The 24182-nt window shown below is 40.5% G+C and overlaps 1 protein-coding gene across 1 annotated transcript; it reads right to left on the bottom strand.

Annotated features, from left to right (window-relative positions):
* Positions 1–11428: 11428 nt before the first annotated feature.
* Positions 11429–22817, bottom strand: pde11al (phosphodiesterase 11a, like). Its single transcript, XM_018688670.2, has 20 exons — positions 22003–22817; positions 20962–21120; positions 19587–19676; positions 19150–19290; positions 18975–19039; positions 18595–18715; positions 18133–18208; positions 17980–18047; positions 17782–17874; positions 16671–16721; positions 16322–16468; positions 16129–16236; positions 15533–15642; positions 15338–15428; positions 14652–14752; positions 14375–14452; positions 14209–14272; positions 13707–13781; positions 13513–13596; positions 11429–13407 (listed from the first exon to the last, which is right to left on the bottom strand). The coding sequence occupies exons 1-20, from the start codon at positions 22774–22776 to the stop codon at positions 13075–13077; spliced, it is 2829 nt and encodes a 942-aa protein (XP_018544186.1). The 5' UTR covers positions 22777–22817; the 3' UTR covers positions 11429–13074.
* Positions 22818–24182: the final 1365 nt, after the last annotated feature.

The following is a 24182-nucleotide window of genomic DNA, read 5'->3' as shown; positions in this document are numbered from 1 at the left end:
GAGTAGTGGTCTGTGTGGCTCAGGCCAAGCCTGACTGGACCCTTTTCACACAGAGGGCCCCTGGCGTTCCCCTCAGCACCACCCCGAGGCTCTCGGGTTACAGCCAGGGCGAGGACATTCACATCAGTCCTGTTATTCTTACCGAGCGTTAATCTGGTTGTATAGGGAGCAGTGTTCAGTGAAACTGTAATATTGATGGCCGGTCTGGTGGGAAGGCGATTTACACAAGCTCATTACTGACCGATCGACTGATTGATTGACTGCATATTTACAAAGTGCTTTCTTAGAGATTGTTCCCACATGTAATGCAGACGCACAGGCAGCAGCACATTATAGGAGCGAGGGCAGCAGTATGAGAGCTGAGATGCTTTACTGTCACCAGCTCTGCCACCACCGCAGGAGCCCTCAGCACCTTCATCAGCTCCACACGCTGTCTTCAGATCATATTCAGAGTCACATACTGAATCAATCTGGCTGCATGGTAACAGGCTCCAGTGCAGTTTATGTCCTCTGTGTGAATATGCAGTAGAGGCAGAGAGAACTTTTCATGAGTAACAGAGGACACAGGACGGCAGAGGGTTGCTTGTGGAAAAATGTCTCTTGTTTCAGAACACTTACTATGCCCCCAGATATTTTTTTCTATGTTATTCTATACCTTGTTCTAGCATGGAGGGCTGGAGGGGGGTAGTTATATGCTTTGTGTCTATAAAGTTACTGGGAATGAATACAGTAGGAATGTCTCTTCAATGTATTCGTTTCACCTCACATTTTACTCAAGATCAATTGAATTTTCAAACCATACATGTTCATGTACAGCGCACTGAAGTAACAGATCATCTATCTTGAATTTGGATTGTCTTGTCAAACATACTATTTCCAATGTCAAGAATGGACTTGAATGCTTAACCTTTTACCCAGCACTGACAACATTTGAATTTGTATCGCTGTCAATCTAACTGCATCAGAAGTGAATAAATGAATTTGCCATGTAAGTCAAACATGAGCTACAAATCACAACCAAACTGATGGACTGATAGAAATGAACTCTTGGCAAAGGAAAGTAGCTCCCCCAGTACCAGAAAGTAAAGTGTCATGTGTGATCAACTGGGCTGAAGAAGAAGAAGAAGAAGAAGAGGAAGAAGGAAAAGAGAGGAAGTAGTAGTTGCAGTATACTAGTCAGACAGTGAAGATGGTTTTATTGCCTGCGTAAACAGGTGCTGACTTCATCTCATGTGTCTCTTGACTGGGGGTTTCCGCTCCACAGTGCAGAACCCGTAGGATCCTGTAACAGTCTGATTGACACGTGAATGGCACCAATGACAAGCAACTCCCATTCCCCCAGGGGCCAATGTGGCACAAAGTGAATGGAGAAGGGGAGAAAGATCGCCTTTGAACCTAAGAGGACTGTTCCCCCCCCTTCTTCTGTGTCCTCTTTTCTCCCAGTCTCTCTCTGCGTGCCATTCTCTTCTCTTTCTTTTCTCAGTGCGGGTGTTTTGTTCTTCTGAGTTTTGTGGCTGATGGAGCAAGTTGACTCGAGGCAGAGTAAAATGTGAGTAAATGAGTTGAATGAAGTCCTTTTAGAGGGACGCTGGGGAACGTGTCAGTCAGCTTTCACAGAGAAAATTTGATTATTCACTCCTTTGAATTTCATGAGCTCATTATTGTTCAGCAGATCTATAACTCTAATTTTGATAAGTTTGCCGTAAGATTCATTTATCATGACCCCAAGGCCTAAGATGTCTTACTTGTGATTAAATTTCAGGAACAATAACTAAAGATGCCTGAAAAGTTGAACGTTCATTTGATCCCAGAGTAACATTTTCAACAGGAGATAATCATAATCATTGATTTTTGTGATCTAATCTGAGACAAACACTCACAATAACTGATTCTAAAGGACTGCTCTCTGCTCGTTACTCACGAAGCAATGACTGCTGCCATCTACAAGGATATTGTTTGCTTTTTGTGGCTTGCCTTTTCATCCCCTTCCATCCCCAAGTTTCTCCCGATGTTGAGTGCTCCGTTTCACAACTGCCCATCACCATCCAATGAACCCAAACATGGAACTCTTCCTTGACTTGGATCAACTTCATGGTAGGGGATGAAATCAAAGCTTCATTTGAATCCTCACAGTTACCACACAGAGTCATCAGTGGAGCCTATTTAGTCAAGACTGCTCTTGTGTCTGGATCTGGATACAGACTGACATATATGTATTTATCACATACACATGAGGGCTATAAACAATGGCCAGACTCTTAGTGCACTTTTCAGCAAGTAGACAGCTGAACAGTATCTCAACCTTGAGTGGTGAGAAGACCTTTGCCTGGGTAAATCTCCTTGTCACTGTGCAGCTGCTGACTGTCTACTCTCATCGAGCACAGCTCCACAAACCACCGAAACCAGTCTGTTGACCTTTTGCTCTTTCTCTCTCTCACAGCTGTACGCTTTTAACTTTAGATCTGCTCCACATCCAATCAGGATTCAACCCCTTAAACCCCATATTTTTCCCCCCTTGCTGGCTGCAGGAAACTGGCCCATCTGCAATCAAAGCCCGTGTCTGATCTACACGGGTCTGGATGCAAGGCCTTTTCCCTCGAATACAGAGCATTTGCTTTCTGGGTCCTGGGAATCTGAAGCTTTTCTTCCTCAGCCAAAAGTACTTTGACCATGACCCATTTCAGTTCAGCCAAGCCTATAGCAGCTCCTTGCCATGTGAAGAGCTAAGTGCTCACTGTACAGACTCCAGCGAGAGCACATGGTGGGACTAACCAGCTCCTCGGTCTTGCCTGCCTGCCATCTGGAAAATAACAGCTTTAAGCAGGTCCTGCCAGTAATTACCCTGCAAACTCTGAACAAAGGCACAGAACACACTGTGGTGAAATCTGGATAATTGATGGAGACAGGTCACAGCAACTGATTTGTCTTTGATGACGTACAGTTGAAAATAAAATTAATAAAAGGCCCATAGCTGGAACTGTAATAGTCAGTGTCTTTGTTTGTTGTTGTGTGCTTGAAACTGATGCCTGGACACATGATAAGACACATGAGTAAGATTTATATGTGAAGTATGTGCTTTACTTTTCAGCTCCATATGGCAGGTAACACATGCATAATTACACAGAAAGTAAAATAGAGATCAAAGTAATAGCTTGACCTTTCAAGAAATATGCTTTTTTGCCAAGAGTTAGATGAGTAGGTTGATACCTCTCTCTTATCTGTACAGTAAATATGACGTGAATAGCTCCATATATATATATATATATATATGTGTGTGTGTGTGTGTGTGTGTGTGTGTGTGTGTGTGTGTATATATATAATTTAAGAATATATATATCATCCCTCTCCATGACAGGCTTTCCACCTTGTTAGAGCAGCTATAAAAACTTTTGTCTTCCAGCATTAGTTGGTTATTTTTGACAATACCCCAACCTGAACTGGCTGTTGTCTGTGGCTTTACATTTAGTGCACAGACATAAGAATAATATCTATCTTCTTATCTAACTATCTGCAATAGTTCACAAAATGTCGAACTACTCCTTTAATCACTCTATCTTCACGAGGGAAAAAACAAATTTGTCCCACATTTGCAGCGCACAAGTCTGACTTCATTTAAATCAAAGCCACCACTGTTTGTAGGCAAGACAGCTCTTCCTCAAGTAGACAGCTTTATATTTGCCATGAAATAGTTTCTGGGTGTGAAAATTAGTTTCCATAGCTTGCTTTCCACACGTTGGTATAGAGCACTGAAAAACCGCAACCACTCCCTTGGTTTGAACCGCTGCCTGGACCTGACAAAATATGAAGCTGATTTACATTGTCCATCCTCCAAAATGTCATTTTCAATTTGAATCCTATCACAGGCTAATCTGGAAACTGTTACTCACTGCGACTTGAAAATAAATTGTTTGCAGCTGAGAGTCAAAAATGGAGGAGGTGGGGGAATGCAAGGGGGTGGGGTTGAGAGGAAAGGGTGGGGGGACAAAGTGGCAAAGTCCCTCCAGTGAAATGCCATGTTTAGGCTGATGGGACAGGAAACAGGCTCTTACCAGCCAGGAAATGAAGTGGCAAGCAAAGCCCGGCTTATGTTTCCCCTCCTGCTTTCAGAAGGGCCTTGTTAGTGCTGAGACACCAGGGCTCCAGCTTTTGTTCGCTCTGAGCCAATAGTAAACATCACAGCAGCATTTTTAAAAGGTCTTAAGTGCTTGTGATGGCTGAGTGGTATGTTGCCATGAGGTCTTGAGTTTCTCAGACCTCCAGATTCCCTCCCACCTCCCCTGTCTCTGAAGGGGAGCTGAGACAATGTTCATGATATGAAAGAGCTTCAACAAATTTATGTGCAAGTGAGGGAAAAAGACTACTCTGACTTGTGTTTTACTGATGAAATTTGTTTCGGTGTGTGAGTATTTCAAAATATTGTTGGTATAGATTTTACATTCATTTTTAAGCTAATATAATGTGTTCTTTTCCTTCCATTACTAATTGGCACAATTATGTATACATTTCTAACCCATTAAAGAAACTAATATCAATATTCTGATTTTTTAAAAACTGGCACTACCATATCTTTCTATTCTTGGATTGACCAAAAAAGCTGTTATTATTAATACTCCTAACAGGCAAGAAACATAAATCATTTGCATGAAGGACCAACACAGCAAAAATAAACAGGCAATAATCTGTATATTTTACAAAGAGCTCAAGGATGAAGGCTAGTGTTTCACTGGGACCCTGACAACACGCTTCATGGTCACCTTGACTCAGAGTGATGAATAAAGTGCTGCAGCTGCCAGCAAAAAAAGAGAGTTAAAAACACCAGCCAAGGCTAAACCTGAATTCTTTAAGAGTGTGAAATACTGACATCAGATAATCCTCTAACCACAGAGAAATAAATAGTCTGTAATGTAGAGTTTGAATGAGGCAAGCTTACAGGAAGCTTTACAATGATTTTGATTTTCTGGATTCATTGAGTCATGTGGACAACTTGAGAAGTAATTTGTCTAAGGTTTATACAACTGAATTTCATCTTTGAAATGTGGCAGAACTCATGTAAGAGTTGTTGTTCAAAAATAGAGAAATCAGTCGAGAGCACTCAGAATCAATAGACTGTTTACGCACCAGCCATTTTGACTTTGTCACTGTGGGAGAAGAGCAGGTGAAGCAAATTTAGTTAAAGAGGGCTTTGCTTCATGAAGTGGCCCAGTAAATCCATGACGGTGAGCCAGTGTACACAACACCGTGGCCCTGGAACTAGCTCGACCAGCCAGCTAACTCTGTTTCCTTTTATCTGCAAATGGTCACTGGTATGTGTGCACAGTGGTTTATTATTCCCTCTTAGCAAGACTAACATGTGTAGAGTCTGCAGCCATTCTAGTGGCTCAGTGTAGTTGGGCACAGTGGTGCTTAGAGCTAAATACTAATGCTAAATACTGATGCTTAGCAGGTATATGATTATGATCTCAGTTAAAAGTTATTTGCTAATTGGCATTAAACACAAAGTACAGCTGGGGCTGATGGGAATATAGTTTTGCAGGTTTTGGGTCATAAACCAAAACACTGGACAAGTCAGGAGACCACCAGAGTTATTATCATGTACAAATAACTTTGAATGTTTGTACGAAAATTCACTGCAGTTTATCTAATGATTGATTAGACACATGCCTGGGCGCCCCAGTGGCCTACTGGTTGAGATACATGCCACATAAACGCAACGTCTATGATCCAGGGACCTTTGTTACCTTTACCTATATTACAAAAATAGAGTAGAACATGATCAAAACCCAGAATATTCAAGAGTAACATTTTGGTCAGAGAGAGAGGGGAAGATGGCAGGTGACTGAGGCTCGTGTGGACAGAGATTTCCTGTTTGAGCTCACATGCTGGAAGGTCAGAGCTGGCTGGATGCCCACACAAACCCAGTACTGCTTCTCTCTTGTGAAGGACCACCTCGGTGTGAAGGCCTGCTATGACTGTGGTGAGCAGTGATTCACAGCGTGGAGCTCAGGGCTAAGTTGAAGTCAGTGTAAACAATTACAGTTGAGTTGATGTATTCTGAGTGTGTGTATGTGAGTTGGGGAGGGATGAAGAGAGAGAAGACAGAAATACTGCTGTCTTGACTGAGCTGGGGATTTGAGCTCTGTGTACATGTTTGCAGTGTTTATCATTTCTTCTCACAGGCAAACAGTGATGATTCAGTGCTAGGGGAAGCTGAGCTGCTCTGCTTTGGCACTCATGTGTATCTGGTCATGGAACACATATTGATAATGGTGCATTAAGTGGCTGAGGTTCAAGCTAAACACTGGGAGACAAGTGACCCAGAGTCAGACTGAAACCTTTTTACCCTTACTTGTAACTTTGGAACAGTTTCTCATCCTTTTAGCAAAAACTCCAAAAAAAAAAAAAAGTGTATAAATAAAAATATGTTTTTAGCCAATACATAAAGGTAGAGAGGCAAAAACAATAGTCTCTTTGGCCTTGATGAATAATGAAATGAGAGCCTGTAGGAGGGTCGAAATTAACTTGTGTTTACAAATCTCTGTAGCTTGATTTGATGTTATGATATTGATATTTGCCTGGAAACAAGGGGTTATGTCTACACATAGTGACATTCTTAAGACGTTCTGAAAGTTTATACATAAATAAGACAGTCCAGGAAAACATCATCCTCCTTGCTTCTGTAAGTAGCAATTATTGGCCGACTTTGCATCACTTTTACACTCCTCCATCTCAGTTGTGGTTGTTTCCATCTGTTTGAGAAGAGGTTAGAAGTTGACTGGCAGAGGTCCTGCTCTCTGAGAGTTAGAGGCTGGCTGGAGGGGGGCTTGTTTCTATCAGGGGGTGAAACACCCGCCCGTCCATCACCCTGACAGAGCTGACAGCCATTCAGCCAAACCAGAGGAGTTCCTGCCAACAGTCAAAGGGCTTTTCATTGAAGGAATCCAGCTCTGGCCTGTCATCAGGGAGGGGCGGTACCAGCTGTCAGCAAGACAGGGGGATACTCTGGGTACCACCCCTTGCTTTGGAAATCTGTGGTCAAATCCATGGCATTGGTCAAGAGCACATGCTCCGCCCCCTCTCTCTCCCTCTCTCTCTCTTTCTGTCTCTCCCTTTCTCTTCCCTCAAAAGTCACAACTACCATCTAATTAAGCTGATGTCAGCTTTGGTATTCAGTTATAGGGCATACACAGCTTTTTCTTTTTTCACAAAAGACTTGTTTATTTCCAGTTTCCCATTCTACTTGTTTTCCAAATGTATTTTCTTTTAAAATACCCATGACTTGCTCCTCAGTAACATCAGTGCTCCTGTTCACCACTTGAGGGAGGCAAAACTAAACAAAATGTCAAATAGCAGTGTTGTTGAAAAATCTAGTACTGTATTTACACACTTTCAAATGACAATTGTTTAGTCTACATTACAACAGAAAATGGTGAAGTCAGTTTTTCAGAACCCAGCATAATGTCTTCAAATGTCCCAACAGTTAAGATATAAAATAAAGTAGCAAATACTTACATACGTAGGTCCAAAATTAGAGAATGTTTTGGTGTTTTTGCAGGGTAAAATGCAATGGTTGCATATTAATTTTCTGCTATTTGACTGATTGATCAACGGATCATTTCAGCAATTAAAAATGTATGAAAACTATATGTGACTATGTGAATAAAATAATCTAAAAAAAAAAAAACCTGTAGAATAAAGTTCCAATCAGATGCCTGACTAAAATCTTCCTCCGAGAGATGTCTTGCTGTTGCTTGGCGGTTGTTTGCTTAAAACTCTTCTATAGTGGGCTCTCAATCTGCTGTGATGTTATCTGATGTTGCTGCACAAACAAAAAGGAAAACTGTGGTGGTCTGTCTTTAACATCTCTACATTTATTGAGATCGTGTTATAACACACCAGTTGATAAACTCTGTCCATTTAAATACACACAACAAATATCAAGAAGCTGTCGTAACATTTCTGTCTTCACTTGCAGCACAGTGTCAGACTAGAGCCCTGTCTGATGCTTCAGTGGGTCCGCTATTACATAACCAGTGAGCCGCCTGCATGAATCAATTATTCATCTCTATGTCATAACACTGAGGATGCTTTGATTATGACAGACAGTCAGACAAGGCAGTGCAGTAAATGGCAGAGAGGAAACACGCACCAATCTCCACAGAGTCTGTGGCTTTGTCATGTGACTGCTGAGAGAGAGCACCTTCAAAAATAAGATGCGTTTCTCTGTTGCACTCAAAGGCTGCATGAATGCTTGATTTTTAAAAACAGCCTCTGGCAGTTGGGGAGTCAACAAAAGCTTATACTGCACACGAGCGAAAGTCCTGCCACATGGGATTCACAACGAGCAGTGGTCAGTGCAGGGCAGACAGAGGAGGGCAGATATGTTGTCTTCTTTGTTCAAAGTGTTTCAGGCATGTTTCATCTCTTATAATCCTCATCAACGCAGGTGCTGTTGACTGACTGCAGTGGTGGGTTAAGAGGTCGAGCAGTTCAGCATATCTTGATTTATCTGTCAGGATAATCAGCCACGGGCATCTGTTCCAGACAGTTTATTGAGTGACGTGAAGTCAGAGAAAGAGTGAAATAATGGCGAGCTATAAATGTTCAAAGGCTTGTTTTTAAGATGATTCTGACTTTCTCTCTGCACATAGAGATGAAGAACAGCTCTATTTGTGTCCACAGTAAATCATGAGGTTAAACTCACCATACTTCATCGTGACGCTGTGTCCTTCACTTCTTTTCTTCATTTTCTGTTAAGTCTTGGCTCGGCAAAACACCATCTGGGTCCCAGGGATGGTACAGTGGTAAATTCCCCTGTCACTGGAGCAATGATTAAAACCTCTGCTGGTTCTGGCTTGTTTCAAACACTACAATCTGCACACTTCAGTCAATTAATGTACATATTTTATCAGAAAAAAATGACAAGTAGATCTATGGTGGATCCTTAACAGACCAATGAGGCCAATCATCTGTTCAACCACATATATACAGAAAGCAAGCTATGGAGTCTGGTGGCAGCAGGCATGAGCAAAACATAGCAGAATCTGTACATGTAAAACAGAGAATTTTCATATTACCACACAAGCAATTTACTTAAGGCAAGAACAATCTTGCTAACATGGTGATTAAAGGCTAAAATCAAACGTAAGATAAGTCACTATAAGGACGTTAATGTGAGACGGCTTTGTGAACTTTGTGAACATGTCAAAGTCGTTAAAGTACTAAGAAATTTGAACAGAAGTTTGATGACAACTGTCCAAACTCCATCTGCTGACGAAAATTGTGTGATATTATCAAAAACATCAGAGCAGCTACTAAATGTACCTTTAGATGAGACTGTTTTTGCCAACTGCTGTTTCCAAGGCAAAGAATAATAAACTAAATTGCAAAAGAAAATTTTGATAATATTGGATATTCCTGCTTTTAAGTTTGCCTGCATGATTAATACAAGCAACGCCGTGCCAGTCCTATCTTTTTTTAAAACTCCTAATCGAGTTTCAGTTTTGTATCATAAAAAATATATGCACATAATAAAAGAAATAATCATGAGGCAAACAAAGCTATTCCTGGTGCATTACCATTAGTACTGAGAGTGTGTATTAATATTTATAGTCTACTTCACACTATTTCATTTGCATGGCTTTGCTCGACACAGTCTAGTTTCTAAAAATGAATATAGGACATTTCCTCTAGATTTACAAAGCAGCAGTAAAGAGTGATCTCATTACTGTGGTTATGTTTACACACACAGTGTTTAATAGCTTCACTGTAATTCATTCTCAGAGGTTATCACGGGTTGTTTGGTTTCTATTCTCAGCCTCTGTCTCATAAGGAATGACTCAGGATACAAACTAGGTGTATGAATATCTTAGAGGTTATTAAACATTACACAAGTCTCTCCAGGGTGTTTGTTTTTTTTCACCCAGTCTTTTAGTGCTCTGCATCTGTTTGTCAGTGTGCACATACAGTACAGTATGTCAGTCTGAACAGGAGTTAAAGACATTGTGTCTGTGTGTGAGAGGAGATATAGCAGAGAAGAGAGAGAGAGGGAGAGAGAGTGATCAAAGACTGTGGCAGAGCCAGGCCCTGTATCAAAAATGAGGTTGGAAGGCTCTCCCTCCTCTCTCCATCCGGCTCTCCCCTGATCATCGACCCTGAGGAGAATAAACTCAATCCATGTTAAATTATAGATTAAGGCCCGGCTCTGGCTATGGCTTGGCAGCTGGCGGCTGCATGCGCGTCAAGCTGCACTGAGTTTTACACACTTCTGCTGCTGCTACTGTTGCCTCACCTCGCTGCCTTATTAAAATCAACATCAAACGCTCTCCACAGATGAATAACAGGATTTAAAAGAGACTGTATGAATATGTAAAGATTCTCTCTACAATATGCTCTCTGTGAGGGTGGGACTGTGTTTTGTTGGACTCTCTGCTTTGTGGATGAGTTAACCTTTAGCATCACTATTCAGGTCACAAGTGTTTTTCTCACTGGTAATCTTTTATTCACAGATGAGCTTTGTTCTTTCAGCTCCACAATGAGATGATTTGCAAAGTACTAGTTAACAATTTTATGGTTATTGTCTAATAGAACAGATAAAAAGATTTTTCGCTCTGCACTCTGTTCTAAGCAGATGGTGCAATCACTGGGCTGCAGAGCATCAGAAATTTTTTATCTACTTTACCCACAAAGCTAGAAGTATCCAGTTACACAGAAAATCAAGCTTTGCATCACTCATATTCTACATCAACTTAAATATATAAGAAAAAAAATCAACTTCAATTTGTGATAATCAGTAAATTACAAACAACCGAATCACCACACAGTCAACAGATACTGATATCAGATATTATGTATCTGTCACTATATAATATCTGTGGAGTTGCTTGGTGCAAATAACCTGCTGGCTTTATATTGATGACAAGAAGAACTGATGGTCATAGTCTTAATGTGTGTACATTCTGAATCATTGTCTTTGCAAGTGCACGTAATGTGTCTCTGCTATGTCAGTGGTGGCACAACAAAAATGTTGTAAACCCATTATGAGCTACATACATGAAATAAGTGACTGGCAAACTGACTTTATGAAGAATGTTGTTGGTGTATTGTTGAATCAAAGTACAGAAAAACCTCCTGTGATTTAAGCTGTGTCCATCTCCGTCATAGTGCAGTTTTATTATTCTGTGGTTTCCTCTATGTACTTAATTATCATATTCATTCATGTATTTTGTCATCACTGTATTCACAACTTTGTGGACTGAAGTCACAGTATTATATTATTATATACCTCCCTTATGTGTCAGTATCTACTATCTGATCCATTATAATGAGTCATAATTACAGTAACTTTGAGGAATAGCCATGTAAATCTTACATGATTTTGAATACATACATACAATTACATTACAAATGCATAAACCACAAAATACCACAATCAGGTTCCATGCCACAGCATTTTATTCACAAAATCAGCTGGAGTTAACTCACTCCCTTTCATCTGAAATGTAGCACTTTCTTGTCTTCTCTAAGAATGTATTTTTAGTGGACAGTGTATAAATAGCAGGAGAAAATGCCAATTCTACATCTTGCATAAATATAGAGTCCAGTGTATGAAAAATAATGAATGTATAATTTTGGTACAGTCTGCGATCGAAAATAGAAATCTGTATCTGTTCTCAACAACAATAGTGCAGCTACAATATTCTTACGTAACAACACTGAATAGTTCCCTTACAGTAATTTCATGCAAAGCAAATCTCATAGGGCAGTCAAAGGCATCAAGATAATGTCCAGTGTCAACATCAAACATGATACATGCGGTTTCAACATAATCAGCATGCTGTTTGGTCTGAATTACAAAACACAGTGATGATAAAGCTCAAACAACAGAAACAAATGCCTGCATATATACATATTTTGCTTTATGTAAACCTTAAAGCTTCTATTTAGGCATTTTACATACTGTATATACTATACACTACAAATCTTTAAAAGGCATAGCTCAGTTTACATTATTCATTCTTACCCAAAGTGAGACAACATGGATGTTTTTCATGCTGCTGCGTGCAGTTTAAAGATATGCTAAACAATGAAATTAGCCAAACTTTGCTCAGCTAATGCATATGAATGGTGTCATGGGCACCTCTAAAGAGAGAGTAGAATGGGGGGAAAAAAATAAATGAACAGACTTACAGTTATGTTTTTGTGTCATTCAAGTGAAAAATAAAGAATTACTATAATTAAAAACTATAAATTTATAAAGTGAACCATCATTTTACAGTAAGTTACCTTTAAAACCATAGAACAGAAGTATTTGTATTCTTAATTGTATTCCTCCGTGCCATAATTTTCCAAGGAATTTGGAGGTTACACACACATGATACAAACATGCAATTCACAGAACAAGTTGACGGCCAAAAAGGTTCAGTTAACCTCCAAAACACTGAAAATAACACCATGCAGCCTAAGATTTACAACTGAGGTAAGACAGCCTACCAGTAAGAAAACATTCAGGAACAGGGTCAAGGCTCCGGTCTACATTCATAATGGAAATTTATGTGACTGACAGAAATCACAGTGATTCCTTTCTGTTTTGTAAAGGCATTCCAATGGGCTTGTGTTTTTGAGGCAGTTCCCATTACAAAACATTACAGTAATAAGTGGCCCTCTTTGGTTTCAACAGTAGTCTCTCATTCTAATACCTCTCAGTAATAAAAAGCTTTCAGAAAGATAGATAGATAGATAGATAGATAGATAGATAGATAGATAGATAGATAGATAGATAGATAGATAGATAGATAGATAGATAGATAGATAGAGAGAGAGATAGATAGATAGATAGATAGATAGATAGAAATGGGAAACTGCCCTTTAAATAAAGTCTGATAAACGGAAATTATTCCCGCTCCTGAGTTTAGCACAGTGACACTTAGGAGAAGCAATATGCTCGGCAGATGAAAACTGCATTTAACTTACCCAGATTTTTAAAAATCATTTTAGGGTAACGCATGTGTTAGAAATTCACCAGGTACACATGGGAAGAGTTCCATTGATAAACCTATACTTAACACTTTGCTTGCTTTACTTCTTTCCTGAAGATGTTGTGTTGCCAGTTGACGCTGGTTGATCGTCACAGGAATCTTTGTTTATTCTGCACTTCAGATCCTGGCTGCATTTAGACTTTGATGCAAACTTGGCGTTTTCAACCAGCTTCATAGTCTCTGTGGACTCTAGGTGTTGGCTGGTTTGTGCATCCTCATGGGACTCAGGACTCTGTTCTGATTCAGTACTCTGATTTGACATCAAGACCCTGCGTGTCTGCTGATAGGATGAGCAGAGTTCCTGCCACTTCTTGCGATTGGCATCAATCCCATCGACCATTGGCTGCAACTTCCTGTTAAGCTTCAGCAGCGCCTGTGAGACACAGAGTATGGTTGAGTATGGTTAATGTTAAGACTCCCAAATAATAAAATGAGACCTATAGTAAAGGTATAACTTTAGACATAATAAGTTACCTACCTGGTAAAGTGGTTTACAGATCCCATCGATCCACTCTAACTGTAAGGCAGGTAGTTCATCTTTGCGATTACGGTCAAATATCGCCTACAGAGAGGTGATAAACTTCTGTCACCCATGCGCAAATGTATTCATCATAATCATTTGCCAAAAAAAGCAGTCAGGACAAGAAAGAGTTTGATAGCGTGTTCACTTACCGCTGGGGTCAACTTAAGCTCAGATCTCTCCCTGTCACCTTGCTCAAAGAATTCGCTCGTCACTAGCTCTGCAACCTTAGGAATTCAGTGTAGACCACCATTATATATATCGTATCATATCATGTATATAAAAAATGTGACAAAAAAATAAATCATTGCACAACCCCTGTAGCTCTGAGCCAATATTTTAATAACACATTTGAGTAATGAAAAGTTCTAAGGAACCACGACAATGTTCATGACACTATCTTAGATGCATTTTGACCAATTGTTGGATGAATTTCTAAACCTGTTTACTACATTCATTGTATGGATTTATATAAGAGCTCTGATGGTTCAGGGCCACAGGAAAACAGGTGCCTATTTGAGCATGCACAGTGGGACAGGCAGAGAAATTTCCTAGAGGATATCCAAGTTTCAAACTGTCGGTATAAAAAGGCTAGAACATGCAAACAGGTCCTTTTTAAACAGATGTGAGAAACTTTGTAATTGTAACTCTAACCTGTTTGGATATCTTCCAAGGACGTGTGACGGCACCGAGATCGCACGCTGTCATCAGCATAGACCTGTAGACGGCATCAAAGCTCATTTCTAGGCACTTATTTAGTTCTTCACATTTAAAGTGATTTTTGGCAGAGAACATTTTTATTTAGCACAAAAGTAGAAACCTGAGAACTTCTCTGTGTCCTTCATCTGTCCAGCTGAATTCTCCAGACAGAACACACTCAAAGAACTTGGTCCTTCGCCTTACAATGCAAAGAGGAGGAGAGACAGTCAAGGATACCAAAAATGTTGTAAGGCAAAAGAAGCCACTCTAAAATAGATCTAACCATACAAGCATTTGGTAATAAAACAACACTTTAAATGATATCTCTTCTAATTACTTGTAAGAATGTATCCATCAATCTAAAATAGGATATTCAATCCATTGAAAAGATCACTCACTCAAAGTGCAAAGTAAGGTCTGTGGAGAGAATGGCCTGCTTCAATAGTTGCATCATGTTGCTATACTCTTTAGAGCACAGGTTTGCAAAGATATTGTGACCCTGTGAAAAAAAATACAATAGCATATAGTGGGCACATACACAAAAGCAAGCAGGGATGAGCCAACGCATTGGTAAAGTCATCGCTCACTGTCAAACAAAGCTCCCATTAGCAATGTTAATTAGCAATGTGTATAGACTTTCTCTGTCCTCTGTTAACAGAAATCAATGGAACAGCTCCTGATGATCAAATAAAGCACACTCATAATGTCAGTAGTGATCACTGCTGCCGCCTACCAGCAGAGAGTTTGTGCTCAGCACCATCCCAAAGCTCAGTCTGGTAGACTGGTGCTCTGAGATGTTTCCAAAAAGGGATCAGACATGCAGTCATGGATGATCAGCTGCTTTTTATTTGACTTTTTATGGGCTTTTTATTGAGCACATTTGTGTTTTTTGTATGTGTTTTCTTGTTGAGTTGTGTGTATTTGGCCAGTCTAGGGACAGACATTGCAAACTCTACCACATCATTTTCAAACTGCCCAATAAAGGGAATGTGTGGTGGAGAGAAAACTGTCTATCTGACACCACCACAGTGGGCGTAAACAATTTTGTTATATCATGTCAAATGAAATACTTCTAGCTCCTGACCTCGCTTTGTAGGATCATGACTGCATGGTTGAAATGATGATGCTCCAGGGTGGCTGATGTCCCATACAGCAAAGCCAGAGCAGAACCTGTCCTGCACGGGGCAAAAAAAAAAAAAAAAAAAAAACAGAGCAGGGAAACTTTCAGTCACCTATAGGATATCTGTTTATCATCGTACATCAGGCGTGTGTCACTTACTTGGCTTGAAAAGCATTGTTGGTCCCTCGGTGGTCCAAGTCATGACACAGACAGCCGACCATCAGGGCCAGTATCTCTGCATCTGACAAGACGTCCTGGAAACTGGCTGTCTGCCGAAAGCAAAGCAGATAGACCTTTGAATTTTCTTTTATATCTTTAACTAAAAAAAATGAATACATAGATATGGACTTTTCTCACAACAGGTTTTAAAAATAACCTCAGCAATGTGTTATCCTCACTGAGGGCTCCAGGTTTTGATGGTGTCTTTTGGTGGACTTTTGCCTTTACTGTATTAGACAGTTTGACAGTATAGATATGCAGCTTAGAAAACTGGGTCATTTTAATTTTAAATCTGTCTATTTTGGGGCATGAATATCAACTTTAGAGTGTTATTTTAACCCATTAACATCCAGTTCTCTCCTTCTATTTCCACTCAAGTAGCATTTATGATGCTTTAATGATGTCTGTCAGTATCATATATACTGTATATATAATGTAGTTGCTTGTTCCGGCTCCTAATTGATGTACTAGAATGTTTATACTGAATGAAATATGCATCATTTTATCGTGACATATTTGGCATCTTTGAAACTTACTGTGATCATAACAAACATGCACTGGGAAACATTGAAAGCGTGCCTCCAGTTATGATATGCCACAGTTCGATAGTTCTTCCTCACAGTCAGAAGCCAGCGGCATAAAACCTGCAAGAAGACACAAACATGGGTGACATCATACATATATACTGTGGACTGGACACACATTGCAGGACATATTCTGGGGCCTCACCTCATAGTCAATTTTAAACTTCTGCACGACGCCAAGTTCCAGAAACATTCGGAGTGACGCGGTGATCATTGCGTCATTGTCCAAAGAGAAGTCGTTGAAGTGAAACTCATCGATGCCTAACTCACTGCTCAGGGGGATCTTGGCTGCCTTAGGGAGAGAGGACAGAGCTGTCAATCACACAGTGCCAGTGAGGGAGGAAGTGGAGCATTGAAACACTTTGCAAACAGATTATACTTCACCTTCAACCATCAGGTATCAGATTACATACACTTCAGGAAGTTAGTACATTCATAATGTGAATGTACAACATATTAATGTTGTTTTCTTAATCATCCTCCCTGATGATTACCTTGAGTCTGTCAACTTCTACCTTGGAGCAGGTAGCGTGGTAGGACAACATCTAAAAAAAAAAGCAGAGATCATGCAAAATAGTGAAATACACAAAAATGAGTCTATATCCAATGTAACACTAATGAGGGGGTAACCTAAATTAGAAAAGACCAACTCTGCAGCAGAAGATAATCAATATTTGCTAAGAATTTTGATGCAGTGTTTTCCACTAATGTTGTTAGATAAACAGGATCAAACATAGTACATATCTGCTTTTAAAACCAATTTCTTGCTACAGCTTGGGTCCTCTGGCAGAGAGAGATCTGTCAGGTGTTTAAAGAAACAGCGAAGATTATGTGACAGAAATACAGGAGAGTGCGTTGCCTTTGATGAGAGGTGAGCAGACTGGCACATGTATTTATCGTGAATTATTGAAAGCAGCTGAAATATTTATGGCAGAGAGACAGAACCATGTTTACTGACGGATAATATAACCGCCCAGGTTAGATACCGGGCAGTGGAGCAGAACACAGACGGAGACACTAATGAATGTGAAGAGCCTCTGTTACAATTAGCATTAATCAGTGACACCACGACTGAGATTTTCTAATACATACATAGACAAAAATCAGTTTTAGTGTAGAGTATTGGATTTAGATGGATTTATCTGTTCATTCAAATCAATATCAAGATCACTAGTCCATTCAAAAGCAAGGCACTCAAAAGCACAGGCAGTCTTACTGTTTGTTAAATAAAACAACATTCAGTTCATTAAGCAATCATTTATACCATGATTTAATGCATAATACAGTATAAATACTGGCATAACATACTCTCATGATCTACTCATTGAAGATTTTGAAGTGACTGATAACAAAGAGATGGTGCATTTAATAATATCCTTCATCATAAATAAGAAATTACTGGTTATCTTTTTACCTTTGTTTTACTATCATTAGGTTGTATTTTGAAAGAAACACAAATAGTGAGAAAAACTGGAAAATGTAAGAAAGCTTAGAAAAAGTCATTTATACAAACAAACAAATACTGTATATTATTGTCTTCTGTTCTCCATAGTTGCAGAGTTGTGGGTGAAAGACTAGTTTTAATCAACATGCTGTTGTGCTTACATCCAGTGCTACAGACTGTTTGGCCCACGTCTTCTTAACTTGATTGTACATCATAGTGTTGTTGATTCCAAGTCCGCAGAATATCACAAATGCCTGAACATAGAGAAAAAGAAGAAAGTAATGTGTATCCGTAGCAACCATGGACACCAAAACAAAGGTTTGGTGTTGCAGATGTAATTTAACTTTTAAATAATTAACCTCAAACAGTCTCTGATCTGCATCATTGAAAGTCTTCCTGTCCAGTCGGTTCAGAATTTGTGCGACCCCTGTAGGGAGGACATGTAAATCAGTGGCTACAGCATGAAAACTAGTTTCCAGTAAGAGCAAATGGATTGTTTCTGGTCAACCTACCAATTATCTGATGAGTTCGATTCCAGATAGGGACACATAACACTGATCTGATGTGAAACCCTGAGGCCTGATCCGCCTGTACAGAGAGAGACAGTGACTATGGACCAAGAGCAGTTTATGTTTGATGGAGAAATTTATATTTTTATAGTGTTTGAAAGATCTGCCCAGGCCCATGTTTTTTTAAATAAAAGTTTCAGTGTCAACTCTGAAAAATTCATTAAAACACATCACATACAAACATTGGACAACAATGCTGTGTGTGTGTGTGTGTGTGTGTGTGTGTGGCTTTAAAGCAGATTACAGCCACATTTCATCATCAACTCATTTTTAAAATCATGTTATGCAAGCAAATTCACTAAGGTTTATAAAAACTCTAGCACATATAATTTTTTGTTGTGTGTGTTTGTGTCTGCTACTGTATGAGCTTTAATAGGCCTAATAGTGAGAGTAATGGGTCCACACCTCAGCATCAAAGCGTGGGTCCTGACACACATCGCTGATGTTAACAGGCAGTCCCGTAGAAGCCACCAGCTCAGCGATGCTGTTATTGATCAGCCAATCAGAACATGAAAGCTTCTCCATGCTGATGTGGCAAATAACACAAAAAAGAAACAACAGTCAGGTCCGGGCAGTTAAACATCCAACACAACAGCAAAATAAATAGTGTGTGAGTTCACTTTTCTTACTAGTTTTGCTATTCTGGATTGCATCAATTTGTCATATAGGAAAACTCAGCACATGTGTATCATGTTGTCATGTCGCTGCTCTATGATAAATAATTAATCTGTGTGTCTGCAACACTGTCTTTTTCATGATCTGCAAGATCTCCTAAAGAATTTCACCTGATGTCTCGATCAATGTTGCATAAGGGAGACATGAGTTCAAACGTCTTGGAGAACTTCACAACCTAGAAGAAAAAGACATGTATCTTTCCCCACAACTAGCAGCGACTACATTCAGCGACAAAGATAGGAGAGTTTTGCATAAGAAATGGTGATAAAGAGCCAGATCTCTCACAGGTGAGTCGATGTCCTCCAGGAGGAGCACAGAGCAACGTTCACACTGTAGTAGGGTCAGGGCTCGCTGCATTATCTTCCTGACTATCTTCTCCAGGTCAGTCTGCTCCTCAAACAGATCGTTGACCACCTCCAGCAGAGCCTGTGGCAATAGGTAAGGACACTAATCACTTATGTTCATTACATGGCGTTGATATCTTCTATCTATATATCTTTACAATACAGTGTCATGTTGTTGAAGGATGCATTACAAGGGTTTTGTCAGCCATTTACTAATGGATAGCTACTGTAAATGTCAAATATGTTGATGTGAAATTGAATTCATTTTATCTGTAGTTTTGTAATTAAAGATAAAAAATACAATGTTACTGTTAACTCTCCAGCGGCTATGAAACAAGTAAACATCTTTTCATAAATGCACATTTTACAAATTCTCACCCTACTCCTTTCATACTCTTTGCGAGACTCCGAAAACAACTTGGCATTGGAAATCGATATTCCACAGAATGGTAGATACATCTGCAGCACCTAGGTAAACGTACAAAAAAAGTGGTGAAAGGCGTGCATACTGTATAAATGTTTAGTATTTGTATGCAAAAGGAAAAGGTATAAAACTGGGTAAGAGAAAGCAAAAGGGTGTGCAGTGATGGGGGAGGGAAGTCATGATGGAGTCAACTGCTCCTCTGCACAAATGTCTCTCCAATAGATTCCCTGTTAATGAAGTATTGATTTAGAGAAAGAAGGTATTTAGAAAGACATCAAAGGCCTTAAAATGTCTAGATAAGCTGCCAGATCAAAATGGGGTTTTTCTATTTTCAGTATCTCTGTTGCTCAAAAGCACTTTCTGACGTTGCTTTTCTTTAGCCATATTTAGCATTTTGTTTTAGACTGACATAGAAAAAAATGTTTAAAATATGCTGTAATCACTCTAACTTACTTTCTTTGAGGTTTCAAGACAGAGAACATACTGTATGAATTTAGAATAAATGAATTTCCACAACTTTACTCTGCCACCTTGTGGACAAACTGTTTCCACTCAGTGCAGCAGGACTCTTGCAGAGGTAAGTAAACTAGTGATTTTTCCACAAACTACAAATATTTACTGCGCCAGCATTTCTGTGTGTTTGGCTTTCCTGATTATTTTTTTTAAATCTATTAACCTGAAGTGAGTCAAATGAGCACCTTAGCTCTTTTATTGCCTTGCTGCACGCTCAAAACGAGAAGCCAACACTCTTCAACATCACAATGTATTATTTGCTCATCAACAAACCAAGGGAATGAAATTGTATTCATAAGCTGTGGAACTGTAAATGAAGCTATAATACATTCAAATTCTAGTAAACCCATTTCAAGCGAATTGCTCAGGGAGCAATTGAAAGTGTATCCACTCAGAATGTGTTTCCTAAGTGTGCATATATATTGCACAGCCAGACATATTTAATGCTCCACACTTGAGTAAGAGGTTGACCTCCTCTCTTCATTTTTTCTGGTGTTTTGCTTCCAAGGGAACACTTTGCCCCTCTCCACAGCCATTAAAAAGATTCAACAGTGCAAACAGTGTTTTCAGCTGAATGGCTCAAGCGCCTCTGTGCAATAAGTGTGTGGTGGTGGTGGTTGTGGGGGGACATACTATGCTCCACAAGAATCCAATTTTAACTCCATCTCTAAAATGCCCACAATGGTCAAACTACAATAATATTGAGGATGATGAATAGCCAATAAAATACATGTGAATGAGAAAAAACCACTGTTAACATGAATCTGATCTTCTTCTCTTTTTTTTCTTCAGCTGAAAAACATAATTCAGCCTCACCTTCTCATCATCCTCAGTGAAGGGAGTGCCTATGGGACTTTTGTTGATTGCTTGTACAACACCAATGACTTCTCCATCACTGTTACAGATGGCCATGCAGAGGATGGACTGAGTCTTGTAGCCTGTTAACTTGTCTATCTCATCACTGAAGCGGTGATCCTGGAATAATGGTAACACACAAACACACACACACACACACACAAATACACATTACGCATATATTACACATTGATAATTCCACATGAACACACATATACATCTCGCTGAGCTCAGTAGATGCCAGCACACTTGATCCTGTAGCCCTGTACGGCCACATTCCTGCAATCCTGAGGTTTTGCGCGCGTACAACAAAACAGCTCTGACGCTTCAGGTGCTTCTTAGTTATTTGAATTCGCAGCTCTGCAGGAGGCCTCTTGTTTTTACTATAAGCAGAAAACTATAATACCCATCCCTGACACATGTCTGCACTATTGCAGTAATAGACCTCAGGGGGGATCCGCATCATCGTGTTGCCTTAGCCTCCCAAGCAGCCCAGGGCCATGATATAATGATGTGGTGCGCAACTGGTAGCGTATAAGACGAGATCGAGCTTGTGGGAAGCTGCGACAATTAGAACGCTTGCTTTCCTGCCTTTTTTTTTCTTTGACTTATTACAGAGTGAGCTTTTTTGTATTCTGACATAATTGTGGTAATTACCCAGAGTCTTTTATCCATTTCTTAAAGTTGAGCGAACCGTCATGCGCAAAAGTTTTAGCTCTGAGGGGTGGGACAGTGTTGCCAGCACTCTCCAGCATAACACTGTCCTCTGGTAGCTTCTGATTAAGATGTGTCCTATTCTTTTTGAACATTTGAAGATATGAGACCATGGAGGCGCCTCCAGCTGTTTATGTTCACGTTCTCTCCAAATGCTGGAAAAGCTTAGTTCTGATCCCCACATGGGTCAATAATCAATAACTGAAGTTACTATTAATAGCACTGAATTAACTTTTGTTCGAGTATTATTATGTATATCATAATGATGTAGGGTATGCTCACATTTACCTCATATGCATTAGAGATGTTCACAGTCTCCCCATGCTCTGCCACATATCCGATGATACCCTTTCCCCACGGCACCTGCACCTCATTGGAGTTGAGTGTGCTGGAGGATGGTCTGACTGTGGTACCCGAGTGCACATCAAAGAATTTGGACACCAGTGTCCTCTTGTGCGCGGGTCCCTCGACAAGAAAAAGCGAGCACCTGTCCGCGTCCACCAGGATACACACATTGATCAGGATCTTGTAGCTCAGGTTTGTCAGGTCCAAGTCGTTGGAGATGTCCTTCACTAACTCCAAGAAGAACTCCCTCTCGTTGGTCTCCCTGAGCCTGTATTTGTAGTCGATGGCGCTGGACGCATACTGAGGCACGTTGACCCTGGACTCCAGCAGGGCGCTCAGGATGTGCGCGGTGGTCGGAGGCAGGGAGCTGGCTTTGCGCAGGAGCGCGCGGCGCCTCATGCTGGACTGGGACTCGTGTTCGCTCAGGCTCACATGCTCGTCGTAGGTCCGGTGCGCGGTTGTGGCTTTGGATCGGGCGAAGTTGCGTCTCAGTTCCATGTGGGACGACCTGCGCCGGAGCCCGTCCGGGTTGCTCGGCCAGAGCGAGTCCCTGGCGGCGCCGCGCTTCTCCTCGGCCGCGGACACTTTGGACGGCTGATGCTCCTTCAACCACCTGCTAACCTGATCGCATTTCGCCTTCCGAACGAGATACTCCTCGAAGAGATCCGGGTGGCAGTCCAAGAACGCCTCTATATCCGAGAAGTCAAATGTTGTCATGGTGAGGGCTGCTGTGAGGACCAGATGAGACACTCAAGTGTAACAGAACAAGAGTTGGACGAGTAGATGACAGGAGGAGGGGGTGGGGGTGGGGGGAGAAGAGGCGGCAGCAGCCGAGCCTCTCAGAGAAGTGATGTCCTCAAAACATTCATTCATTCACCCCATATGAACCAGGTCACCGTGCGTTCTTCCCTGAAATCCTGGGAGCAGAAGTGGTCAAGTAGATTCAGTTTGTTTGAGACCGGACTGGAGACGCCTGAGAGACGAGCTACAGCTGTCAGTCAAGCGAGATTGAGCTGTGTCTCTGGGGGATTTCTCTGGAATACTATGCAGAGGTGTAGAAAAACACAGTGCCTATATATTCTCCCTAGAAACTGGGGAAAAAAAATCTGAAAAGAAAGAACTGCAGGGCAGGCTGTTCACTCGCTCTCTTTATTCTATACCACCAGGGACACTCTTGCAGGGCTCCAATCAAAACAGAGTACGAATTTGATGTTTCATTTACATTTAAAACGTGCAGGCAAGGCACATTTTCCTGAATGTATAGTGTACACTAGGAGTAATGTACCCGTTTGAAAAGGACAGCATAAGTCAACAAAGATTAAAGATAAAGTATAAATATAAGTATGTATAAATATATATTTTCTATGGGGGAGAAGGGCTAAGTTGAAGAATAATACACATAGACCTGTACCTTTGTACGATAGATAGATAGATAGATAGATAGATAGATAGATAGATAGATAGATAGATAGATAGATAGATAGAGTGGCTGTAAAGCTATGAAAGCAGCTCTCACAGTCTTGCCTCTTGAATAATTCTGAGCAACTCAAGGGCACAGAATATGACTGAATGGATAGAGAGAGAACGAAAAGAAAAATGTGTTATATTCGCCCCTAAGTTGCATACAACTTGAAAAATCACTCTTGTCACATCCTGAGATGTCAAAAGCAGCTATATGGATGTGATTTGCATGAAAGCATCTCCCATTATAGAGACAAACACAGCTGTGTGTTATCTTGGAGTCAAGTGGCCTTGTGATCATAAAATTACAATACTGTTTCTTTCTCACTCCCACCTTCATCCTCACATACACCTCCCTGCACATTCATACACACACACACATACACATACACATACACATACACACGTACAAACACCCACTCACTTGGCTGTACCTCTGCAGTTGTGAAATGTGTTTTTTTTTTTTTTTTTTTGAAACATGGAAGTTAATGAAATATTCTCCAGAGCTGCGTGCTTTGAGGTGCAGGTTCAGAGGTTCATCTTTTATTCTTTCATTCTCAGCTCACATGAAAGAAACAGCACCAATGTCTCCATAAACTCTGTCAGGGAGCTGGTACTCCACCAGCAAGGCAGGGATGGATGTTGTCAGCTGGGCAACTGCA

Source organism: Lates calcarifer, linkage group LG15 (assembly GCF_001640805.2).
Source record: "Lates calcarifer isolate ASB-BC8 linkage group LG15, TLL_Latcal_v3, whole genome shotgun sequence".
Classification (NCBI taxonomy): domain Eukaryota; kingdom Metazoa; phylum Chordata; class Actinopteri; family Centropomidae; genus Lates; species Lates calcarifer.
The sequence above is the reverse complement of the archived record's forward strand: the minus strand, read 5'-3'. Positions and strand labels throughout refer to the sequence as shown.

Bases quoted from the DNA above. Each gene is read 5' to 3' on its own strand.
- pde11al (XM_018688670.2), bottom strand. From the start codon at position 22,776: ATGACAACATTTGACTTCTCGGATATAGAGGCGTTCTTGGACTGCCAC. The intron at 19,677-20,961 runs GTGAGGCTGAAT...ACGTTTACCTAG, and splicing joins TCACTGAGGATGATGAGAAG to GTGCTGCAGATGTATCTACC. The intron at 13,782-14,208 runs GTTAGAGTTACA...TGAATTCCTAAG, and splicing joins CTTGGAAGATATCCAAACAG to GTTGCAGAGCTAGTGACGAG.